General features: G+C 46.4%; 2 protein-coding genes across 6 annotated transcripts in view; one reads left to right on the plus strand and one right to left on the minus strand.

The window, feature by feature from the left end:
- Positions 1–59: 59 nt before the first annotated feature.
- Positions 60–20,962, plus strand: part of FCGBP (Fc gamma binding protein) — a 99,025-nt gene continuing 78,122 nt past the window's right edge. Inside the window, exons 1-4 of one of the 5 annotated variants that reach the window (XM_067019337.1) lie at positions 60–90; positions 9,126–9,256; positions 14,325–14,417; positions 16,806–16,931. The gene's annotated coding sequence lies outside the window, so the exon portion shown is untranslated. The other 4 variants (XM_067019336.1, XM_067019339.1, XM_067019338.1 and 1 more) reach the window with 4 other exon arrangements.
- PSMC4 (proteasome 26S subunit, ATPase 4) lies at positions 4,828–13,752 on the minus strand. Its single transcript, XM_059045559.2, has 11 exons — positions 13,521–13,752; positions 12,505–12,603; positions 12,194–12,380; positions 10,422–10,568; positions 10,231–10,340; positions 10,035–10,128; positions 6,355–6,522; positions 5,811–5,887; positions 5,499–5,667; positions 5,236–5,291; positions 4,828–5,063 (listed from the first exon to the last, which is right to left on the minus strand). The coding sequence occupies exons 1-11, from the start codon at positions 13,554–13,556 to the stop codon at positions 4,950–4,952; spliced, it is 1,257 nt and encodes a 418-aa protein (XP_058901542.1). The 5' UTR covers positions 13,557–13,752; the 3' UTR covers positions 4,828–4,949.

Here is a 20,962-nt window from a genome sequence, read left to right on the forward strand (position 1 = left end):
CCGGTGGGCTGGGCTCTGAGTGCGCAGGCGCAGGCACGCTCGGGACAGAGCGACTCTAGTCTCGGAGCCGGGGACCCGCGCCCTCGCGAGGTAAGCTGAGAGAGCTCACGGCAGGGACCTGTCCAGGCTGTGCGAGCCTCGACGGACCTCCAGAGTTTGACCGCCGAGTGCGTCCGTGGGTGCCGTCCTGAGGCCGAGCACACGCGAGGCGGATTCTGTCAGATTCTTCCCTCGGGGTAGTCCCCTCGCGTGCTTCACAGGCGTGTGGCCCTTTGTACCGGGCCTCATGAGCGTGTGTCTGTGTGTGTGCACCTGTCTGCACGCGCGCGACGCCGTGAGGGTTGCGGGGCCGACCCCGCCTCTGGCTGAGGGTGAGTTGTGTTTCTGCGTGTGTGTAATTCTTTGGGTGCGAGACGGTGTGTGCCTGCAGCGGCACCTGACAGGAGGGAGGCCACAGAAAGTAGCCTGGAGTGTGATTCGTGACTGAGCAGTGAGGTGAGAGGCGCGGTGGGAGACTGGCTGTGCTGGACTGTGACTGGGGTGATGTGTGTGTGATGGGTTGGGTGTGCGGGTCGCTGTGTGACCGGGGCGGTTGGCGAGTGCAGCGAGGCTGTGCGAATCCGAGTATCTGCGTGTAGAACGTCACGGGTGCCAGTGGCCTCGCGACTGGGTTTGTGTGTGATCGTGTGCAGCCGCAGGCCTATTATAAAAAGAATATGATGCATCTTCTTGCAGCATCAGTTGTGTATTTCAAGATTTGGACCGAAGATTTGTAATTTATCTGTCAGACAATTTTGTATAGAATCAAATGAAGTTTTTCCTAGAGAAAAATGTAAATCATAGTAATTTTTTTTTTAAATATGAAGGAATTCTTTCCCCTCTTCTGTGCTGTTAGGGGTCTCATGGCAGATACTTTTGAGAATCTTGGGCTGAGGGAATAGCTTTATGCTTGGAAAGGCAGCGTGCCACAGTATAGTGAGCCCACAATTAGTCAGATGCTAACACATTTTGCTCTTCCTCTTCCCTTCCCTTTCTGAGCAATTCAGTCCTAAAGCCATAAGATGGGCTTAGAGCAGGGTCTTTGACCCTGAGCAGGATGAGGCGGGTGTTCATGCAGCTGGTGGCTTGGTGTAGGGTGACAGGCCTTACTAGGGAGCATTCCAAGTGGTGGAATGGTCCAGCATGGGAGTGTCAACCTGAGCAGGATAAGGAGGGCGTCCACACAAGACGGATGCCCTGTACGGGATTTCAGAGCCTGAACAGGGTGAAAAGGGCATGTGGGTATGGGTGCTGCCCAGCATTGGGTGTTGGAGCCCAAATCGGGGTGTTGGAGACATTCATGTTGGTTGGATAGGAGGTGGTAGGGTGAGGAGAGCATCTGTATGGGGAAGGGCGCAGCAGGGTGATAGGAGTTTGTTACATACAGTGGCAGGCGGGGGTGAAGGTGGGGTTCTGATCAAGTAAGTAAATATATGATTGGCTTGGCCAAAAATTTCATTTGGGTTTCTCTGGAAGCGATTGCGAACGAACTTTCTGGCCAACCCAATATGTGCATTGGGAGCAGCCAAGCTTCTCCCTGTCAGCGGGGAACCTCAGATATGGAAAAGGAGAGAACTAGAAGGAACCCTGTGATGGCAGGTTGAAACTAGAGGCAATGGTATGAACTCACAATTATATATATGGATCGATATAACAATAAAAAGAAGCAGGTGCTGGGCCACTGAGGTCATCACCAGGCTCACTTTTGGGGAGAACCCTGCCCTCCCTTGCAGGACACTGGGTTCAGCGTCTGCCTGGCCTGATGTGTCCCTGCTTTAGCAGGAGGAGTCACCATGCTGAGCGTTCCACTGGAGCCTCCTATCCTATGACATAAGACAGTAAACATACCTTAAGATCCTGAAGAAGCAGCAAAATGTCCAAGTGATATATTGGGATAATTTGTGAGGACAAGTAAAAAAAGACTATGCAGTCATTAGGACGTTGAGCACTGTCTTCTTCTGGCTCCTTCTAATGCTCCTTCATCCTCCTCCTCTTCCTTTGAGATTGACAGGGAAGACCACGTTTGAGTCGTCTAGGTTGGCTTTGGTGTGACCTGTGCCATCATGACATGGCTTCTGGTCTGTGTAGACAGTGGTGACGTTTGTCACGTTGCTGCATTGGTACAGAGTCATTTTTGATCAACAGAGTCCTTTTTAACTACCTAGCAGTACATGCACTGTAGTCTCATCTGAGATATGCTTACTGATGCTGGTTGTATTCAAAGGAAATGTTACTAAAGAATATATGAAACCTGGGGAAATGATTGACATTTGTCCAAACTGGCTGTATCAATCCAGGGTGCACTCTCCGTTGCAGTAATTACAGATGTGTTCACAAAATGGATCATCACTGCCTATGGGCAGCTGTGTAGGAATTTTTTTTTCAGTGGAAACCTACAGCCTGGTCCTTGGATGATGTTTACGCAAGTGTTTTATTTATAAGTTGTTACATTATACATTTATATTTTGGGCTCCTTTATGTGTATCATTTTTACAATTAAAACAATGAAAAACAAATAAACACAAAGGTTTACATATATTTAAGGGTTTTCTTCCCTCTGTCTTTGCAGAGCAGAACAGAGAAAAGCGATATGTGTTTCGCTTGGCAGGAGAACACTTGCTTTCAAGACTCCACTTCCAAAATGCACGAGTCTCTGGGCTGTTCAGCAAGCCGGCCTTAGTTTTCCCCTCTTAACGCGGTAGCACGTAATTGAGAACAAAAAAAAGCAGCCCCTGACATCCAGGAACTGGCCTGATACTTACAGGTAGGCCTCAGTGGTACTGAAAGCTGGCCTGGTGCTCACAGCTGGACCTGTTATACTGTTGCACATGAACAGTCTCACAGAACATCAATATCAAGGTCACTCTGAGACCATAATAATGGTAGGCCATTTCATAATTGCCTAAGCACAGACCACAAGATTGCTGGGCAACCCACAAAATATACCAAATATCCCTTCTCCCGGCTCCTGTGAGTGGCTACCACCTCTTACCAGTTACAGCTTTAGCCTCACACTAGTCTGCTGTCATTTCTTAGGTACATGGCTTTGTTCTTTTCCCAATCTCTTAGCCCTTTATCACTGATGTTTAGGATGTGTTTTGTCACTTCAGCAATTTCCTTCCTTTACCATCCCTCCTCCAAGAGGACTTGTAAAATCCTTTTTTACGCGTGGTTTTGTCACTGTCGTTTTGTAAGTACGTATTTTAAAAGGTCAAATATATATAAAGTATATTAGAAACAAAAAGCATTCCCATGGCACCCTCACCCTGTATTTCCCTGTCTACTTCCAAGAGGCAAGGACTTCCCATCCTCATTTGTTTCTTTTGAAATTTACTTCTATATATCTAAGTTACATGCTTTTGTAAACTCTTCAGTTTTAGATATTACCTGCTGCTGAATGTGAATGATGAGGACTTTGGGTGTCTTAACAACCCACTTTCCTGTTTCTCTCATGCTGCTTGGTTTCCTCAGAAGGAATCCTTCAATTGCCTGACCAGGGATCTCACTTAATCTCAATCTCGGTCTCCTGCACGGCCCGCTCTTATCCTTGCTCCAGGCACACCAGCCCAGAGACTGCTGGTCCAGCCTTTGCAGAGTAAATCTGGTCTTCAGCCAGGCTGGGGAAGGGTCACAGGGCCTGGAGTAACAACAGCTCATTTGTTTCCTGCATAATCAGTGTATCAGTTCTGGTTTTTATACAGCCTTTCAGGTAGTCCTCCTGTTTCCAGGCCTCACCTTCAGAACCTGGCACCTCTGGTTTCTGAAAGGGGAAAATGACTGTTTCTGGGCTTCCCTTAAGTTCAGGTTCAAGTTTCCTCAGGTCTGCTACATCAATAAGCAGGTATCTGCCTCTTTCCAAAATTGTGTTGCTGCCATCTCCTCTCTCTTCCCGTGTCCGTGTGAATTTATACCTTACTTTTGTTTTAGTGAAGTGCCAGGAGAGAGGAAGAATTAACTTCTCTGCTCAACGTGCCATGCTTATCTAGCAGAATCACCCATCTCTTCAAGGACCTATGATTCCTCAACTATTTTTCCTTATACCTTCTTCCCATCTCACTCCCAAATACATAGTGACATTCATACTTTTGTTCAAGGAACGTGAACTGAATGTCTACCATGTGTGGGTGCCGGGACTTGAATTGTGATCCAGCTACAATCCCTGACTACTCTACAAGAGGTTCCAGTCTGGAGGAGGCAGGCACTTGGAGATGTAAGCAGTGCAAAGCACAGCATGTGCACGACGCCAGGGCAGTGTAGGAGAAGGGTTACTTCCCTTCTTGGGGCATCAGAGAAGACTCCCCAGAGGGAGGTGTGTTTAAACAGATTTCAAGAGAAAGTGGGAATTGGTCCTACCAAACCCATCTGTGCCCCAGTAAGATGGCATGAAGAGCCAGAGACATTCACAGAACCCAGGCATCCAGCCTCCCCCCGGCCCCCCCATCCCTGCTCTGGGGGACTCTAATAGGTGGTCTCTCTGTCCTTGATACTCCCTCTGAGTGTGAAGAAGGCAGGAATTGCCCGAGACTCGAATGGTCTCCTACCTGTAGGAAATGTGAGTGGGGAGATGGATAGAGACTTTATTTTCTGGTCAGGGGCTGCAGTCTGCTCATTTTCCATCCTTCTCCCCAAATTTCTGGTCATTTAGTTTGAATTCTTCTCTCTCAAGCTGTAACCCAGACCATGTACCTCAACTGCTCATCTGTCAGGAGAGCAGGAGGGGCACAGAGGATCCTATTCAAGGCCCAGCTTCTCCAAAGGAGTTAAACTTGTAAGAAGAAATTAAACAGATTTGATCTTATTAGTTTATTGAATAAATCAATCCTGGGTAAAGAAAAAAACAGAACTAGCTTTGGGGACAGAGGCTGGGCCAGTGAGAGAACTCCCCGGCCCCTGTGGTATAGGTGGAGGGGTCACTTGTAAAACTCATGCTCCTGTTCGTCCTTCTTGATGACTGTCTTGTATGCTTTCTCGAAGTCCTTGGCCAGAACAATGTAGCGGTTCTCTCGGACAGCCAACATCCCACTCTGTTGACGGATGAGAGTTAAAATCTACTCCCTGCACTCCCCGCCCCTAGTGATGGTGCAGGAAGGGACAGACACAGCCTAAGACCCAGGGAGGCAATGATGGACAGGACTGCAGCAGAGTGGAGGGTCTTCACACACCCCCTGCCCAATCTAGAGAGAAACCATCACTCACCTCCTGACAGATGGAGTTGATATCAGCTCCTGAAATCTTATCTGGTCGGGCCACATCTATGGCAGGTGAGTTAAGGAAACCACTCCATGCATGACTGGGTGAATGCTTGGAGCCAGAAGTCATTCTTGGGCTGTCTTTGTCACCATCCCCCTCCCCAGACCTTGGTCTCCCACCTGCACAGTCTGGGTGGTGGTGATGGCAGAGGTGGAGACCTAATCCCCATTCTCAGTGGTGACCCTCCCCTCGCTTCTAGAGCAGGATACAATCTTCCAAGTCAACCTCCTCAGAGAGATTCATCTTGCTGGTGATAGTGGAGAAAATCAATCTCTTCTGGCGGCGGTCAGGGAGTGGAAATTCAATTTTACGGTCAAGGCGTCCTGGCCGCAGCAGAGCAGGATCCAGGGTGTCTGCTCTGTTTGTGGCCATGATCACCTGGCATCGGGGACAGGCCAGCTCAGACCTCTGTCCCCACTATACTCTCCATCCTGTCGCAATAGCTATCTCCTCACATGCCAGCCTCCATCTTTCCCTGATTCCCACACCACACCTCCCCTCGCCCATCCTGAACCCCAAACCTTGACGTTGACGTTCTGGTCGAATCCATCCATTTGATTCAGTAGCTCCAGCAGGATTCTCTGAACCTCCCTGTCAGCTGGACAGTATATAACACCATCAGTCCAGGGCATCCCGCATGACAAGCCTGCCCGAGACCCCAGGCCCTGGGACTTCCCTGGTGGCACAGTGGTTAATAATCCACCTGCCAGTGCAGAGGACACGGGTTCAAGCCCCGGTTTGGGGAGATCCCACATGCCACGGAGAAACTAAGCCTGTGCGCCACAACTGAGCCTGCGCTCTAGGGCCCGTGAGTCACAACTACTGAGCCCACACTCTACAACTACTGAAGCCTGTGTGCCTAGAACCAGCGCTCTGAAGCAAGAGAAGCCTCTGCAATGAGAAGCCTGGGCGCCACAACGAAGAGTAGCCCCTGCTCGCTGCAGCTAGAGAAAGCCCACACGCAGCAACGGAGACCCAACGCAGCCAAAAAAATAAAATAAATAAATTCATTAAAAAAAAGAAAAAAAAAAAAAAGACCCCAGGCCCTGTGTGGGCATTACTCACCCCCTGTCTGGGCATCGAATCTCTTGGTTGCGATGGCATCAATCTCATCTATGAAGATGATGGCAGGTGCGTTCTCCTTGGCCAGGCGGAACACGTCCCGGACCATGCGAGGGCCCTCACCCAGGTACTTCTGTACAAACTCTGAGCCCACAACTCGGATGAATGCAGCTGATGGCAGGATGACAGGGGTTAGATGAGAATGGGACACCTGTAGGGCCCCATAGTTAACTGAAACTGAGAATTCCTTGAGGACATCCTTTTCTTTGGATACCCACTCCGCCAAGTCATTCTCTCATGACCTGGGCTGGGTTCCAAATCCAGCCAGGACGACCAACTTGTACCCCACAGAGACCCAGCAGCCCAAATCATGAATCCTGCCTATGGATGTGCCATTTTTTGGTCCAATATTTAAAAATCAGGGTATTAAAAAAAAATGTGTCTGTGCTTCAACATACCGACAAAGTAGAGCTAGAGACATTCATGGAATCCAACATACCAAAAAATGAATTTCCGGAGTGCTTGAAAAATCAGTAAGAAAACAGGTTTTCCATACACAGGCATCATGCTGCCTTACCAAGAGCTCAAAGGACCCACTTTTGAATATCATGCAAGAGTCAAGACCCAGGAACACATATTCTGACATAATCAACAAGCGGCAATGGGGTTAAAGACAGGTTTGTTCTGGGCTTGCCTCTCCTTTCCATCTTTTCTTAGACTTTAACTTGTTTGTTAGTGACCGGATGTGGCTTTGTGTTACAAGGAGCAACCTCCAGGACACTACTTCCAGCCACCACAGAGAAACGAGACACAAAGTCCATTATGTAGATCTGGTCATAAACTAGGAGTTGTGTAAGTTGCAGCCCTGTCCCTCTCTAATGTGGTGGCCACTGGCCACAAGTGGCTACTGAGCAGCCGAAATGTGGCTGGTCCAAAATAAGATGTGCTGTAAATGTGATATACACACCAGACTTCAAAAGACAGTACAAAAAAATAAAATATCTCAGTAAATGTCCATCAACAAATGCATAGATAGATAAAGTGTGCTATATACATACAATAGCATATTATTTGGCTTTCAAAAGGAAATAAATTCTGGCACATGTTTCAACATGGGTAAGCCCCAAAGGCATTATGCTAAGGGAAATAAGCCAGTCACAAAAAGACAAATACTGTATGATTCATCCATGTATATGAGGTGCCCAGAATAGGCAAATTCATAGAGACTGAAAGCAGAATAGACGTTATCAGGGGCTGTGGGGAGGGAGAAATAGGGAATGATTGTTTAATGGGTATGGAGTTAACAGTTTGGATCAACAAGTCCCAGAAGTGGATAGCGGTGATGGCTGTACATCACTGTGAATCCACTTGATGCCACTTATAAACTGTATATTTATAAAGTGGTTAAAATGGTAACTTTTATGCTATATATATTTTACTACAATAAAAAATTATAGAAAAAACTCAAGTTTTGTATCTGCTGCATGTTAAAATAATATTTTTGAGTATACTGGTTAAATACAAAAACATTTTAGACGAAGTTCACCTAGTTCTTTTAACTTGTTTAAAAAATGAGTACTTAAAAATTTAAATTATATATGTAGCTTCATTATACAGTTGACCCTTGAACAACACAGGGTTTAGGGGTGCTGACCCTCTGTGCATAAAATCTGTGTATAACTTTATAGCTGGCCCTCCAGATCTGCAGTTCTGCCTCTGCAGATTCATCCAACCATGCATCATGTGACAAAAAATAAGTGGACCCTCGAAGTTCAAGCCTCTGTTGCTCGAGGGGCAACTGTATTTCTATTGAACCCTGCCTGTCTAAAACCACCCTCATCTCAGGACAACAGTCGAAATCTCTTAGGTTAGCACTACGACTATTTATATTCACACCCATTCTGATCCCTGGACCTGCACAGCCCCTCCTTCAGCCAGCCATTCAACAGTTATTTTCTGAGCACCTCCCACAATTCAGCTACTGGGCGGGCACTGGAAACACAAAAAAGGACAAATGCACAAGTTCACTGCCCTCATCGAGTTTAGTCACTGTCTACTCACCACTACTCACGACTCCCTAAATGAGTTCTTTCCCACCCACTTGGCCTTCGCAAATGCTATCCCTTCTCCCAACTGTGTGCACGACAGACTCCCCACACCTCTCTTCTGGGAACCCCTACCTAACAGCCTACGCAGAATGGATTGACAGCCCTCCTTTAGGGCTATCCCGCTACCTTCCTTGCTTCTTTGGAGCATCTGCTACTCTGCAGACCGTTCCCACCCAAGCTCACCTCCAACCATAACTCCCTTGTTCACTTGGCTTCAACTACTGGGGCCTCCTCACTGTTCCTAGAACGCTAAGCACACAACTGTCTCAAGGCCTTTGCACCCGAGTCCCTCAGCCTGACACACTCCCTCCCCGAGACGTGCACATGACTCACTCCCTCAAGGTTTCTTCTAGGTCTTTATGTAAATGTCACCTCAGAAAATTCTTCCCTGACCACCCCCAGTCCCGGCACATAAAGCTGCGGCCCCTGTTATTCCCTATCCTCTGCCCCTTAGTTGTTTTCTTCAGGCATTAGCACCACATGACATATAATCTCTTCACTCATCTGTTAGTGCTTCCTCAACTAAGACATCACCTTTACGAGGAAGGGAGACTTTGTTCTGTTCACTGCCATGTCTTCCGCACCTAGAACACAGCTTGGTACATATTAGGTGCTCAATAAATATTAACTGACTGAGTTCTAAGTGTTTATTTTCCTTTTTTTCAGCCACACTGGGAGATTCTCCAATGCAGGGGACAGGTCTGACTCATCCCTATATCCCAGCACCTGGGGGAGAAGAAGTTCAATGAATGATCATGACAATGGCTAACATTTACTGTCCATTTACTATGTGCCAGGTATGGTTTTAGAAGCTTTATATTGATTTAATCCTCTGAATAATCCAGAAAATTAAGAAATGGAGGCACAGAGAGGCTAACTTGCCAAGCAGTTACATAAACTAACTTACGTAAGTAGTACTAACTTATATAAGTAGTTGTAGGGGGGCCAGATTTCAAACACAGGCAGTGTGACCCAGAAAACACACTGCTTACCCACTGCCCTCTACTGCTTCCTGGCTTAGATATATTAAGATTTTAAGATGAGCTGAGTCCTGTCTTTAGGCTTTACAAACAGTAATACAGTGACTTTCAGACATTTTTGTTTAGAACCTACAAGAAGAAATACATCTGTAAACAACCACAGCACACCTGTGTACAATGTTTGTGTGTGTTCACAAACAATATGAGTTCTTACTATGTGGGGTGGACTCCAGCATTTTCTGTTCTGTTTCATTTTTTAAAATGCTAGTTGTAACCCATGAATTTGAATTCATAATTACTAATGGGTCATTAGTAATGACCCATCAGTAGGAAAAACATGGCATTATTTCATTAATTCTCCATAATCATGCTGTGAAATGAGTGTTCTATGAGATGAGGAAGTTGAGGCACGAGAGTAAAGTCACCTCCCCAGGACGGCACAGCCACTCAGTAGGACGCACACTGGGTCTTTGACCCTAGAGCTCACGTTCTTAATCGCTGTGCCACACTACTTCCTGGGGAGGATGAGAGAGGTGAGGGCAAGGTCGGAAGAGCCCAGAAGGTCAGAGCTTGGGGGAGGGGCCAAGCAGCTCACCTGTCGTGTGATGAGCCACAGCCTTTGCCAACATGGTCTTCCCGCAGCCGGGCGGGCCATACATGAGGACGCCTCGGGGAGGGTCGATGCCGATCTGAAGCACAGAGGTGGAGAACAGCATGAGCCGGGAGTCCATCACCAACTGGAGACATGGTGGGGATGGCTTCTCCCTTCCCTGCCAGCTCCAGCTCCTCACCTGCTTGTAGAGCTCAAAGTGCGTAAGGGGGAGCTCCACGGCCTCCCGCACCTCCTGCTTCTGGATGTCCATGCCCCCAATGTCCGCGTACATCACGTCTGGCTTCTGATCTGGTGGGAGAGCAGAGCTGGGGCTCCCAGCCTGGCCCGCAGGGTCCCCTCAGGCCTCCCTGGCCCTGGGCTCCCCCTCACCTGAGGTGAGCATCATGATGCTGCTGTCGGCCTCCGGAGGCAGCACGTCCACCAGGGCGTTGCTGTGCTTGTGGAGGGCTACCGAGGCGTTGGGCTTGAGCAGCTCCCGGTCGATGGTGCTCAGGATGCGCACATAGTAGTTGGAGCCTTTGGGAAGAGGACAAGAAGGGAGAGGGGAAGATGAGACGTGCCAGAACCTCAAAACTGCCGACCTCACAGCTGTACCTCCAGGCTGACAGTGTCTCTCACTCAGACCCCAAATGACCCTCCTGACTTCTAGTCTTGCCTCCTCCAGTCCACGCCCCGCATCCACACTAACAACTTCCCTGTCTATCCCTGACTCTTGAGCTCCAGCCCCAGGTGACCAGCAGCCTCCTGGAATGCCTGCCCGTGGACATCCCCACGGCATGTCTCACTCACCATGTCTCAATGTGTTCTCAGTATCTTCCCCCCATTTACGCTGCTCCTCCTGGGTCTCTGTCTCAGGGAGGCCCATGGTGCCGAGTCACTAGCGAGAGCCCTAAGCCTCATTCTGGACTTTTCTCTGCTTCCCTCCACAGCCCGTCAGTCACCATGGCGGTCCACCAGCCTCCTAAAATGTCTCTCTGACTAATCCCTTCCCTCCTGCCCAGGGACCCTGCCCTGATTCAGCACCATCCTCTCCCATCTAGGTCTCTGCAGCAGACTCCTTCTTGCTTGCCCAGCCTCCAGTCTCACGTGCCCAGTCCACCTTCTACATTTAAGGTAGTGACACACACATCTCTTTCTGGCCTCAGTCTCTCTCCTGACCTTCAGACCTGGCTGTCCAGTGACCTCCCAGACACTTCCCTGTGATGTCCCAGACTGCCCTCACTGTCTCCCTGCAAACCTGCTTTTCTGCCCATGTCGCCATCTCAGAGATAGCCACTGTCCCCCTAAGTCCTAAAGATCAAAGACACAGGCCTCATTTTGGATATCTCCCTCCCTTCACTACCTCACTACCAGCCCATCAGTCCAATTCCAGGCCCAGTCACACACCTTTCCCCACAAGCTTTATAAGAATATGGCTTTGTCCAGAGGAGCAGAGGCCAGAAGCACGAAATGACAGATAAGGTGCAGAGACAACACCCATCATGAAGGCAGAGCCTAGACCCACGTTAATAACAGCAGCTCCCGTATACTGGGTCCTTACCAGAGCCCAATCTCTTAACACTTCACCTGTGCTTTCAAATTGCAGGTCCCAACCCAGTGGTAGTTGTGAAATCATTTGAGAGTCATGACCAGAATGTCATGACCAGAACTAGAACAAAATGGGAAACTAGTTAGAGTATGTCACACATAGTGTGGCTAACTATCGTTTGGTCAAAGTTCTACTATATGAGTTATATACACACATAGAGAAAGAAAAAGAGAGAGAGAGAGAACGTAAAATATATTTCCACTTTTTTTTTTGCGGTATGCAGGCCTCTCACTGTTGTGGCCTCTCCCGTCGCGGAGCACAGGCTCCAGACGCGCAGGCTCAGCGGCCATGGCTCACGGGCCCAGCCGCTCTGCGGCATGTGGGATCCTCCCGGAGCGAGGCACGAACGCACGTCCCCTGCATCAGCAGGCGGACTCCCAACCACTGCGCCACCAGGGGAGCCCTGTATTTCCACTTTTGCATCAGAGTCAAAATACTCTGAAAAACACCATTACACTGTCTTGCCCCATTTGCCGTTGTAAGTTCCTGGCACATGGCAGGAAACAGTTAACAGCTGTTGAATGAACAGATGAGTAAACAACCCCCCACGCACCTGTCGTGGAGCCCACGATGGCTGTATTCTGATCCACAGCCTCCAGAAACTGCCCAATAACCAGTGGGATGCTCTGGATTCGCTTCACCTCCTCCTGGGCGTGAAGGAATTCCTTCTTCAGGTTCTTTTGCTCATCCTTGATGTACTCCTCCTGCACCTCCAGGAACTCCAGCTCTTGCTGCAGCTTCTGTGAGCAGAGAGGGAAGAGGTAGGGGATGGCTCCAGGCCTTGCTGAGCCAAGAAGCAGTGGAAGGTGGGGGAAGTATGGGAGGCTGGGCCCTGTGCAGGGTCCAGATTGGGTTTGAATGTACCTTGTAGCGGCTGTACAGGTCCTCCAGGTCCTCAGGCTCAGGCCCCAGGAAGGACAGGCCAGTCTGGGGCCGTGACACAGACAGGGCTGGGATCTCATCCTAGACCATGGAGGGAAACTCAGGTTGGAAGAAGAAGGGCCCCTTATGAAAGAATCTAGAGCCCCCCTCCCACTTCACCATGAAGTCACTTGGCCCCTAATAGGCTCCTGACATCATTCAGCTCCCTAAATAGATCCTGGAAACCTCTCAGTTCCCTAAACAGGTTCCTGAAGTCACTCAACTCCTCACAGGCCCCTCGGTCAAACAGCCTTCCAAACAGATCTTCTGGTATCATATGCCCCTTGTCACATGTCTGCAATGTCACCCAACTCCCACCTAGGGCCTAAATGTCTGATCAGCTCCTTACCAGACCCCAATGCCCTCCAGACCTCCTCAACAGGTTCCTAATATCACATGGCTCTCTCAGTTGACTGTTAAAGTCACCATGCCTTCATATAGTCCGGGCGTTACTCAATTACCTCCCAAAGACGCCTCATGTCACAGAACTCCAACTCACACTAGGCCCTTATGTTATCCAGCTCCCAGGTAGTCCCCAAACATCACTCGGCCAGACCACATACATTACTCGGCCCTCCAACACCAGCTAAGCCCCGAATATCAGTCAGCTCCCCAGCCCAGCCTCAGATATCATTCGGCCCCACGGCCGAATCCCATACATCACTCACTACCGACCCATCCCCAGTGCCGCCGGGTCACCGATGTCACAGCATTCCCAGCTAAACCTCGAAATCATTCAGTCCCAAAGAACCTCTAACGTCACTCGTTTCCCCAGCCCAGCTTTCCGAGCCCTACTGCCCTCCCAACATCACTCAGCCATAGCCCAGGCCTCGGGACGGCACGAAGTTCAACACTGAGACCTCCGAAAACACTCAGATCCAGGCCTGGATCCCCGAAGTCGCTCAACATCCCATTCCGGTCGGCTTCGCCCTCTCCCCGCGAGCCAGGCCCCACCGGACCTGAGCTTTCTCCACCAGGATGCCTATTTCCTCCATAGCGACTAAGCCGGCCTCTGTGCAGCCCGGCCTAAGCCAGTCACCGCTTCCGCTGACACCGCCGGAAAGCCAGGGCCTGGATGGATTCTGGGAAACGTAGTTTAAGACACCAAGGAGAGACGGCCGAATGGGCCGGATAGGCCGGATAGTTGAAGGGCAGGCCGACCTCGTCCTGAGCTCTTCTCCCAAGATATGCACCATGCGCACTCCGTACCGCGCGAGCGCGCGGGCGGGGCCGGGGCGGTGCGCGTGTGCAATGGCGCGCCTTGGCTCAGTCTCGCACTGCGTTCTTGCGCGCGGGTTTTCTCGCCGGCAGGCGACGCTGCCCTCGTTGCTCTTTGACCTGAGGAGTTTCCCAGAGATCTGTCAGAGTCTGATGGCAAAGTGCTCTTTTATCTTCAGTGGCGGGGCTGGAGCTGCCTTTGGCCGGGTTTCGCAGAGGGGCTCTTTTAGGGGGTTTCCAAATAGGCTGCAGCCGAGGATTGCCCCCCCGCGCGGGGGCGGGAAGACGGGTGCTGCCCCTGAGAATGACACTTCTTACCGGGCTCCATCCCGGTTGGTGAGGAGCCCCAAGCCCGTCATTACCAGTTACTTCATTACCGTGAATCAAGTAGAACCCACGCATTAGGGCTGGAGAAGGTGAGGCAGCGGTGCCAGGAGTTGGGTCACGCAGGAGAACTGCAGGCCTATATAGACCAGGCCCTGTGCTTAAGTCTTACGTGCTCACCTCATTGAATCTTGGCAGACATTATGTTCCCTCTTTTACAGGGAAAGATACCAGAGCGCGGGGCCCCAGATCTGTCTGTCCTCAAAGCCTGTTCTTCTGGCCGCTGTTCATCACACCAGCTACAGTTTTGTCAAGTAAACTTTTTATTCAAGTATAAGTACAGAGAAGTATACATATCATTAGTGTACAGTTCAACGAATTTACCCAAAGTGAACACACCCATATAACCAATACTCAGATAAGAAACCAAACAGAGAAGCGCTCAGAAGCTCCGCACATGCTCTTTCTGCCACCCTCATCCCCTCTGAAAGTTATCATTTACCTGATTTCTAACAGCATGGATTACTTTGTCTGTTTCAAACTCTCTAGGGACCCATACAGTGTGTACTGTGTTTTTACCTTCTTTTACTTAACATTGTGTTTGTGAGATTCATATTGTGTGTAGGGATAGTTCTTTCATTTTCATTTCTGTATGGTTTCCATTGTGTGAATATGCCTAAAACTGGATATTTTCCTGTTGGGGGCTATACTGATGCTATGAATATTCTAATACATTTCTTTGGTAAACATGGGAATATACTCCAGGGTAGGTATGTGTTTAACTTTAGCAGACACTGTCAAACTCTAGTATTAACTTACACTCCCACCAGTGGAGCATACATTTGATATAGTCTGTCATAAAATTTTTTTTTTTGTGCAACGTCACTATTTATTAGAGAAATGCAAATCAAAACTACAATGAGGTACCACCTCACACCGGTCAGAATGACCATCATTAAAAAGTCTACAAATAACAAATCCTGGAGAGGGTGTGGAGAAAAGGGAACCCTCCTGCACTGTTGGTGGGAATGTAAGTTGATGCACCCACTGTGGAAAACAGTATGGAGGTTCCTCATAAAACTAAAAATAGAATTACCATATGATCCAGCTATCCCACTCCTGGGCATATAACCAGACAAAACTATAATTGTAAAAGATACATGCACCCCTATGTCCATAGCAGCACTATTTACAATAGCCTAAACAACATAATGTCCATCGACAGATGAATGGATAAAGAAGGTGTGGTACATATATACAATGGAATACTACTCAGCCATAAAAAAGAACAAAATAATGCCATTTGCAGCAACATGGATACAACTAGAGATTATCATACTAAGTGAAGTCAGAAAGAGAAAGACAAATACCATATGATATCACTTATGAGTGGGATCTAAAATGTGGCACAAATGAACCTATCGGGCTTCCCTGGTGGCATAGTGGTTGAGAATCTGCCTGCCATTGCAGGGGACACGGGTTCAAGCCCTGGTCTGGGAAGATCCCACATGCCGCAGAGCAACTAGGCCCGTGAGCCACAACTACTGAGCCTGTGCGTCTGGAGCCTGTGCTCCACAAGTGAGGCCGTGACAGTGAGAGGCCCGCGTGCCATGATGAAGAGTGGCCCCCGCTTGCTGCAACTAGAGAAAGCCCGTGCACAGAAACGAAGACCCAACACAGCCACAAATAAATAAATAAATATTTTAAAAAATGAACCTATCTACAAAAGAGAAACAGATTCATAGACATAGAGAACAGACTTGTGGGTGCCAAGGAGGATTGGGGCAGGGAGAGGGATGGACTGGGAGTTTGGGTTTGGTAGATGCAAACTATTACATTTAGAATGGATAAACAACAAGGTCCTAATGTATAACACAGGGAACTATATTCAGTTTCCTGTGATAAACCATAATGGAAAAGAATATTAAAAAAGAATGTAAAAAAATTTTTTTCCCCATTCTCAGTGGTGTGTGGTGGGTTGTCACACTAGACACCGTTTTGTGTGAGTACTTTTAGCCAGGCAATTTCCAAACCGTGATCTCTGAATCCTTACAACACTTTCAGGGGTAGGTTTGCTTTTCCTCATTTTACAGATGAGGAAACTGAGGCTCCGACAAGAGAAAGTCACTTCCACTAAGTCAAAGAGAGTCAGTGGTTCCTGCTCAGTGTCAGCCCTATACAGGGGGAACCCAGAGATTAATCAGATCTGGTCCCTGTATTCCTAGTTTAAGGTCCCAGTGTTTTTATTTCCACAAAAAAGGGAAAACAATGGCAACAAATCCTTCCTTTTTTCTCTGCATTGACAACCCTCAGTTCTATCTTTCATATCTCTAACACCCAAAAGGCATCCCAGATTTCTACTTGAGTCTTAGAGTCTATAAGTTATTCCCCCAAGCCCAGTCAAATTGTCTCCAAGTTCTCTCTGCTACCTTTGGCAATGATAAATCAGTGTATCCCTTTGGAAACTTTATGGAGAATAATCATAAGTAGCCATTTCCTGAACACTGACCTGGTTCTTTGCTAAGCATTTTACCTCATTATCTCATTTAATTTTCACAACAATATTAGGAGGTAGTAAAAGTAACCACTTATACAGTCCTTACCTAGTGCCAGGGACTCTTACATGTCTTATATATATCATGATTTAATCTCATATTCAAGTGGGATTTGAAATGGGAGCTGTTGTCTTCTTTCTTTTGCAGGTCCTACATGAGAAACCAGGCTCAGAGAGGTGAAGTCACTTGCCCAAGATCACACAGCAAGTAAATGGTAGACCTGGCATTCAAATCCAGAGCCTATCATTTGGATTTGCAGATGATCTTTGACAGGTAAGCCAGTCATTTTCAAGAAGGAGGACATCAAATCATTTAGGGAGATTTTTCAAGCTAGACCCATCTTTCCTAGCACCCTATCATTATGACCCTCCCCTCCACCTCCCAGTTAAGAACCACACTTCTAGGTCATTTCACAGTGGACATATTAAAGCCAGGACCAGCCCAGCTGACTAAAATTTAACTCTCCTGGTTTAAGACCAGGGCTTTCTTCCTCTTGACTACACTGCCTTCTAACAGAAGTCCTGAGCAGCTCTTGTTTTGAGTGAGGGTGTTCATGAATCTGTGTCTTTAGAGCCCTGGGTGAGGCTAAGTGCATACAGGAGCCAGCAGACAGTCTGTAAAAATAGCTGGGCTGGCAGAGAACCTATTCTTCATCTACAGAGAGTGGTTGAAACTCAACTCCAGCCACAATAGCCATGCCAGAGTGTTGGCCCATTGTTGCCAGATGTGGTGTTTCAACAGAAGTCAAGAATCTAGAGTTACAAGTGAAGTCCTTTTTTATGGCCACACTGTGCAGCATGTGGTATCTTAGTTCCCGGACCAGGGATTGAACCCACACACCGTGCAGTGGCAGCACGAAGTCTTAACCACTGGACCTCCAGGGAAGTCCCTGTCAAGTGAAGTCTTCTAATTTTTAAATGTTGACAATAAATTCAAACACAAAAACACCATGCAGGCCAAATAAAACACATCTGGGGGCTTCATATAGTAATTACACCTGATCTAGGTTTATCCTGTCCCCAGTATTACTATCAAAGGCCCAGGAAGGAAGAGCTGTACTTAGTCCCAGGGTAGAAGTGGAGGGAGGGGTCTGAACTATTCAGAAGGCAGCAAAAATATGGAGTAAAGGTTAGGTAAGTATTAAACTCTGGGAAAGAGCATATGTATATGTCTAACAATAAATGATTGGTTAAATAGCCTTTAAACCATCCATCCATTATAGGCTATCACAATTTTAAAAAGTGGTGTAGAATATTTAATGATATGCCATATGTTCACAAAATATGTAATACCTTAAAAAAAATAGGGCTTCCCTGGTGGCGCAGTGCTTGAGAGTCCGCCTGCCGATGCAGGGGACACGGGTTCGTGCCCCGGTCCGGGAGGATCCCGCGTGCCGCGGAGCGGTTGGGCCCATGAGCCATGGCCGCTGAGCCTGCGCGTCCGGAGCCTGTGCTCCTCAACGGGAGAGGCCACAACAGCGAGAGGCCCGCGTACCGCAAAAAAAAAAAAAAAACCACACACACAACAAAGCAATACAGTATAAACCCTTCTCAAAAGTCTTATTATTTTGAAATTTCAGTTACAGAAACTTCTAAGACTGGTAAAATACTCTTTACCCAGATTGCCCATATGTTAATATTTGGACACATTTGCTTTATCATTCTCTTTTTCTCTATATATTCATTCTTATATATGTATGTATACACATACATCTTATACATATAGCTTATGTATATTATACATATATCTATATAATTTGTTTTTTTAATTGCTACTGGGATTTTTATTTGGATTGCATTAACTCTATAGATCAATTTGGAGAGAACTGGCACCTTGACAATATTGTCTTCCCATTCATAAAAGTGGTATGTCTCTCCATTTATTTAGTTCTTCTTTGATTTCCTTCTTTAGTGTTTGTCCCTTTCAGTATACAGACACTGCACATATTTTGCTAGACTTATACCTAATACAATTTTTCAAGCTATTTAAAATAGTGCTTTTAAAAAAACAGGTATAATTGATATACCATAAACTGCACATATTCAAAGTATACAATTTGATACGTGTTGGCATACAAGTACACACAATACCATCACCAGAATCAAGATAATGAACATATCTATCACCCTCAAAAGTTTCTTCACGTCCCTTTATACGCTCTCCCTCCTGCCCTCTCCTTGCCTCCATGTCCGAAAACTCTCATTCATTTGCACAGTTTAGAATTTTAGGTAAATGGAGTCATGTGGCATGCACTCTTTCACTCAGCATTATTCTCACATTTATCCATGTTATTGTGTGTATCAACAGCTCGTTCTTTTTTATTGCTGAGTATTCCATTGTATTGATTGACAGTCTTTGGCTATTACAAGTAAAGTTGTTATGAACATTCATGTGCCAGCTGGACGTGTGCTTCTATTTCTCTTGGATAAATACCTAGGGGTGGAATGGCTAGGTCATATGGTGGGTGTACGTTTAACTTTTTAAGAAGCTGCCAAACTGATTCCCAAAGTGGTTGTATCATTTCACATTTCCGTTAGCAGTGTGAGAGTTCTCATTGCTCCACATCCTCACCAAATACTCCCTGACTTTTGAATCAGTCTTTTCAATGTTAGACATTCTAACAGGTATAGTTTACATCTGAATTTACCTAGTGACTAACAGTGTTGCGCCTTTTTTTTTTTTTTTTTTTACCATCCATACTTCTTTGGTGGAGTGCTTCTTCAAATCATTTGCCCATTTTTAATTGTGTTATTTGTTTTCTTATTGTTGAGTTTCTTTTGAAAAAAATTTTTTTGATGTGGACCTTTTTAAAGTCTTTTTTGAATTTGTTACAATATTGCTTCTGTTTTATGTTTTGGTTTCTTGACCCTGAGGCTTGTGGGATCTTAGCTCCCCAACCAGGGATCGAACCCAAACCCCCGGCATTGGAAGGCAAAGGCACTGGACCGCCAGGAAAGTCCCTTTTATTGAGTTTCAGGAGTTCTTTATTTATCCTGGTTATGGACCCTGCTTGGGCTGGAATAACAAAATATCATAGACTGAGTAGTTTAAACAACAGAAATTTATTGCTCACAGTTCTGGATGCTCAGGACTGAGGTGTTGGCTTATAGATGGCTGTTTTCTCACTGTGTCCTCACGTAATACAGAAAGAGAGCTCTAGTATCTCCTTCTCTTCTAATAAGGGCACAACCCCTGTAGGATTAGGGCCCCAGTCTTAATACCTCATTTAACTTAACACCCCCTCATAGGCCCTATCTCCAAATACAGTAACATTAGGGGTTAGGGCTTCAACATATTGATTTTGGGCCGGACACAAACATTCAGTCCATAACATTTATACAAGCCCTTTATCAGATGTGTTATTTACAAATATCTTCCCATTGTGTGGCTTACCTTTTCATTCTTTTAATAGTGTCTTTGAAGAGAAGATGTTCTTGATTTTTAAATCCACTTTATCAAATTTTTAATGGATCATGCTCTCAGTTTGCTTAAAGAATCTTTGCCTAATGGAAATTCACAAAGATTTTTCCTCTATGTTTTCTTCTAAAAGTTTTGTAGTTTCATATTTTACATTTAGATCTGTGATTCATTTTGAGTTGTTTTTTGTATATGGTGCAAAGTGTTGATTAAAGTTTATGTTTTTGCATATAGATACCCGGTTGTTCCAGCACCATTTGTTGAAAAAACTCTTCCCAGTGAATTACCTTGAAACTTTGTCAAAATTCAATTGACTCTGCATGTATGGATCTCTCTGTGGACTGTTTTTTCTCCTGATCTATTTTTCTATCTTGACACCAATACCACATTGTCTTAAGCTTTATACTATAGCTTTATAAATCTTAAAGTTCAGTAGTGGAAGTCTTCCAACTTTATCCTTATTTTTCAAAGTTATTTTGTTTATTCTATATACATAGAATTTCTATAAGAATTTTGGAATCTACTTTTTAATTTTTGTAAAAAATTCTTACAAGATTGGATTTGGGAATGTATTGGATCTATAGACTAGTTTGGAGAAAACTGACATCTTAGCATTATATTTTCCAATCTATGAGCTCAGTATATTTCTCCACTTATTTAGGTATACCTTAATTTCTCCCAGCACTGTTTTTTAGTTTTTAGTGTACAGATCTTATACATGTTTGGTCAGAATTATCCCTGTGTATTTCATATACTTAATGATCTTACAAATGGTATTTAATTTTTTTTTTTTTTTTTTTTTTTTTTTTTTTTTTGCGGTACGTGGGCCTCTCACTGTTGTGGCCTCTCCCGTTGCAGAGCACAGGCTCTGGACGCGCAGGCTCAGC

The sequence above is a fragment of the Kogia breviceps genome, chromosome 18, assembly GCF_026419965.1.
Source record: "Kogia breviceps isolate mKogBre1 chromosome 18, mKogBre1 haplotype 1, whole genome shotgun sequence".
NCBI lineage: Eukaryota > Metazoa > Chordata > Mammalia > Artiodactyla > Physeteridae > Kogia > Kogia breviceps.

Excerpts from the sequence above, each read along its gene's own strand:
- PSMC4 (XM_059045559.2), bottom strand. The coding sequence starts at position 13,556 with ATGGAGGAAATAGGCATCCTGGTGGAGAAAGCTCAG. Across the intron at positions 10,341-10,421 it reads CATCATGATGCTCACCTCAG|ATCAGAAGCCAGACGTGATG; the intron begins GTGAGGGGGAGC and ends CTCTCCCACCAG. Across the intron at positions 5,888-6,354 it reads ATTCGATGCCCAGACAGGGG|CTGACAGGGAGGTTCAGAGA; the intron begins GTGAGTAATGCC and ends TATACTGTCCAG.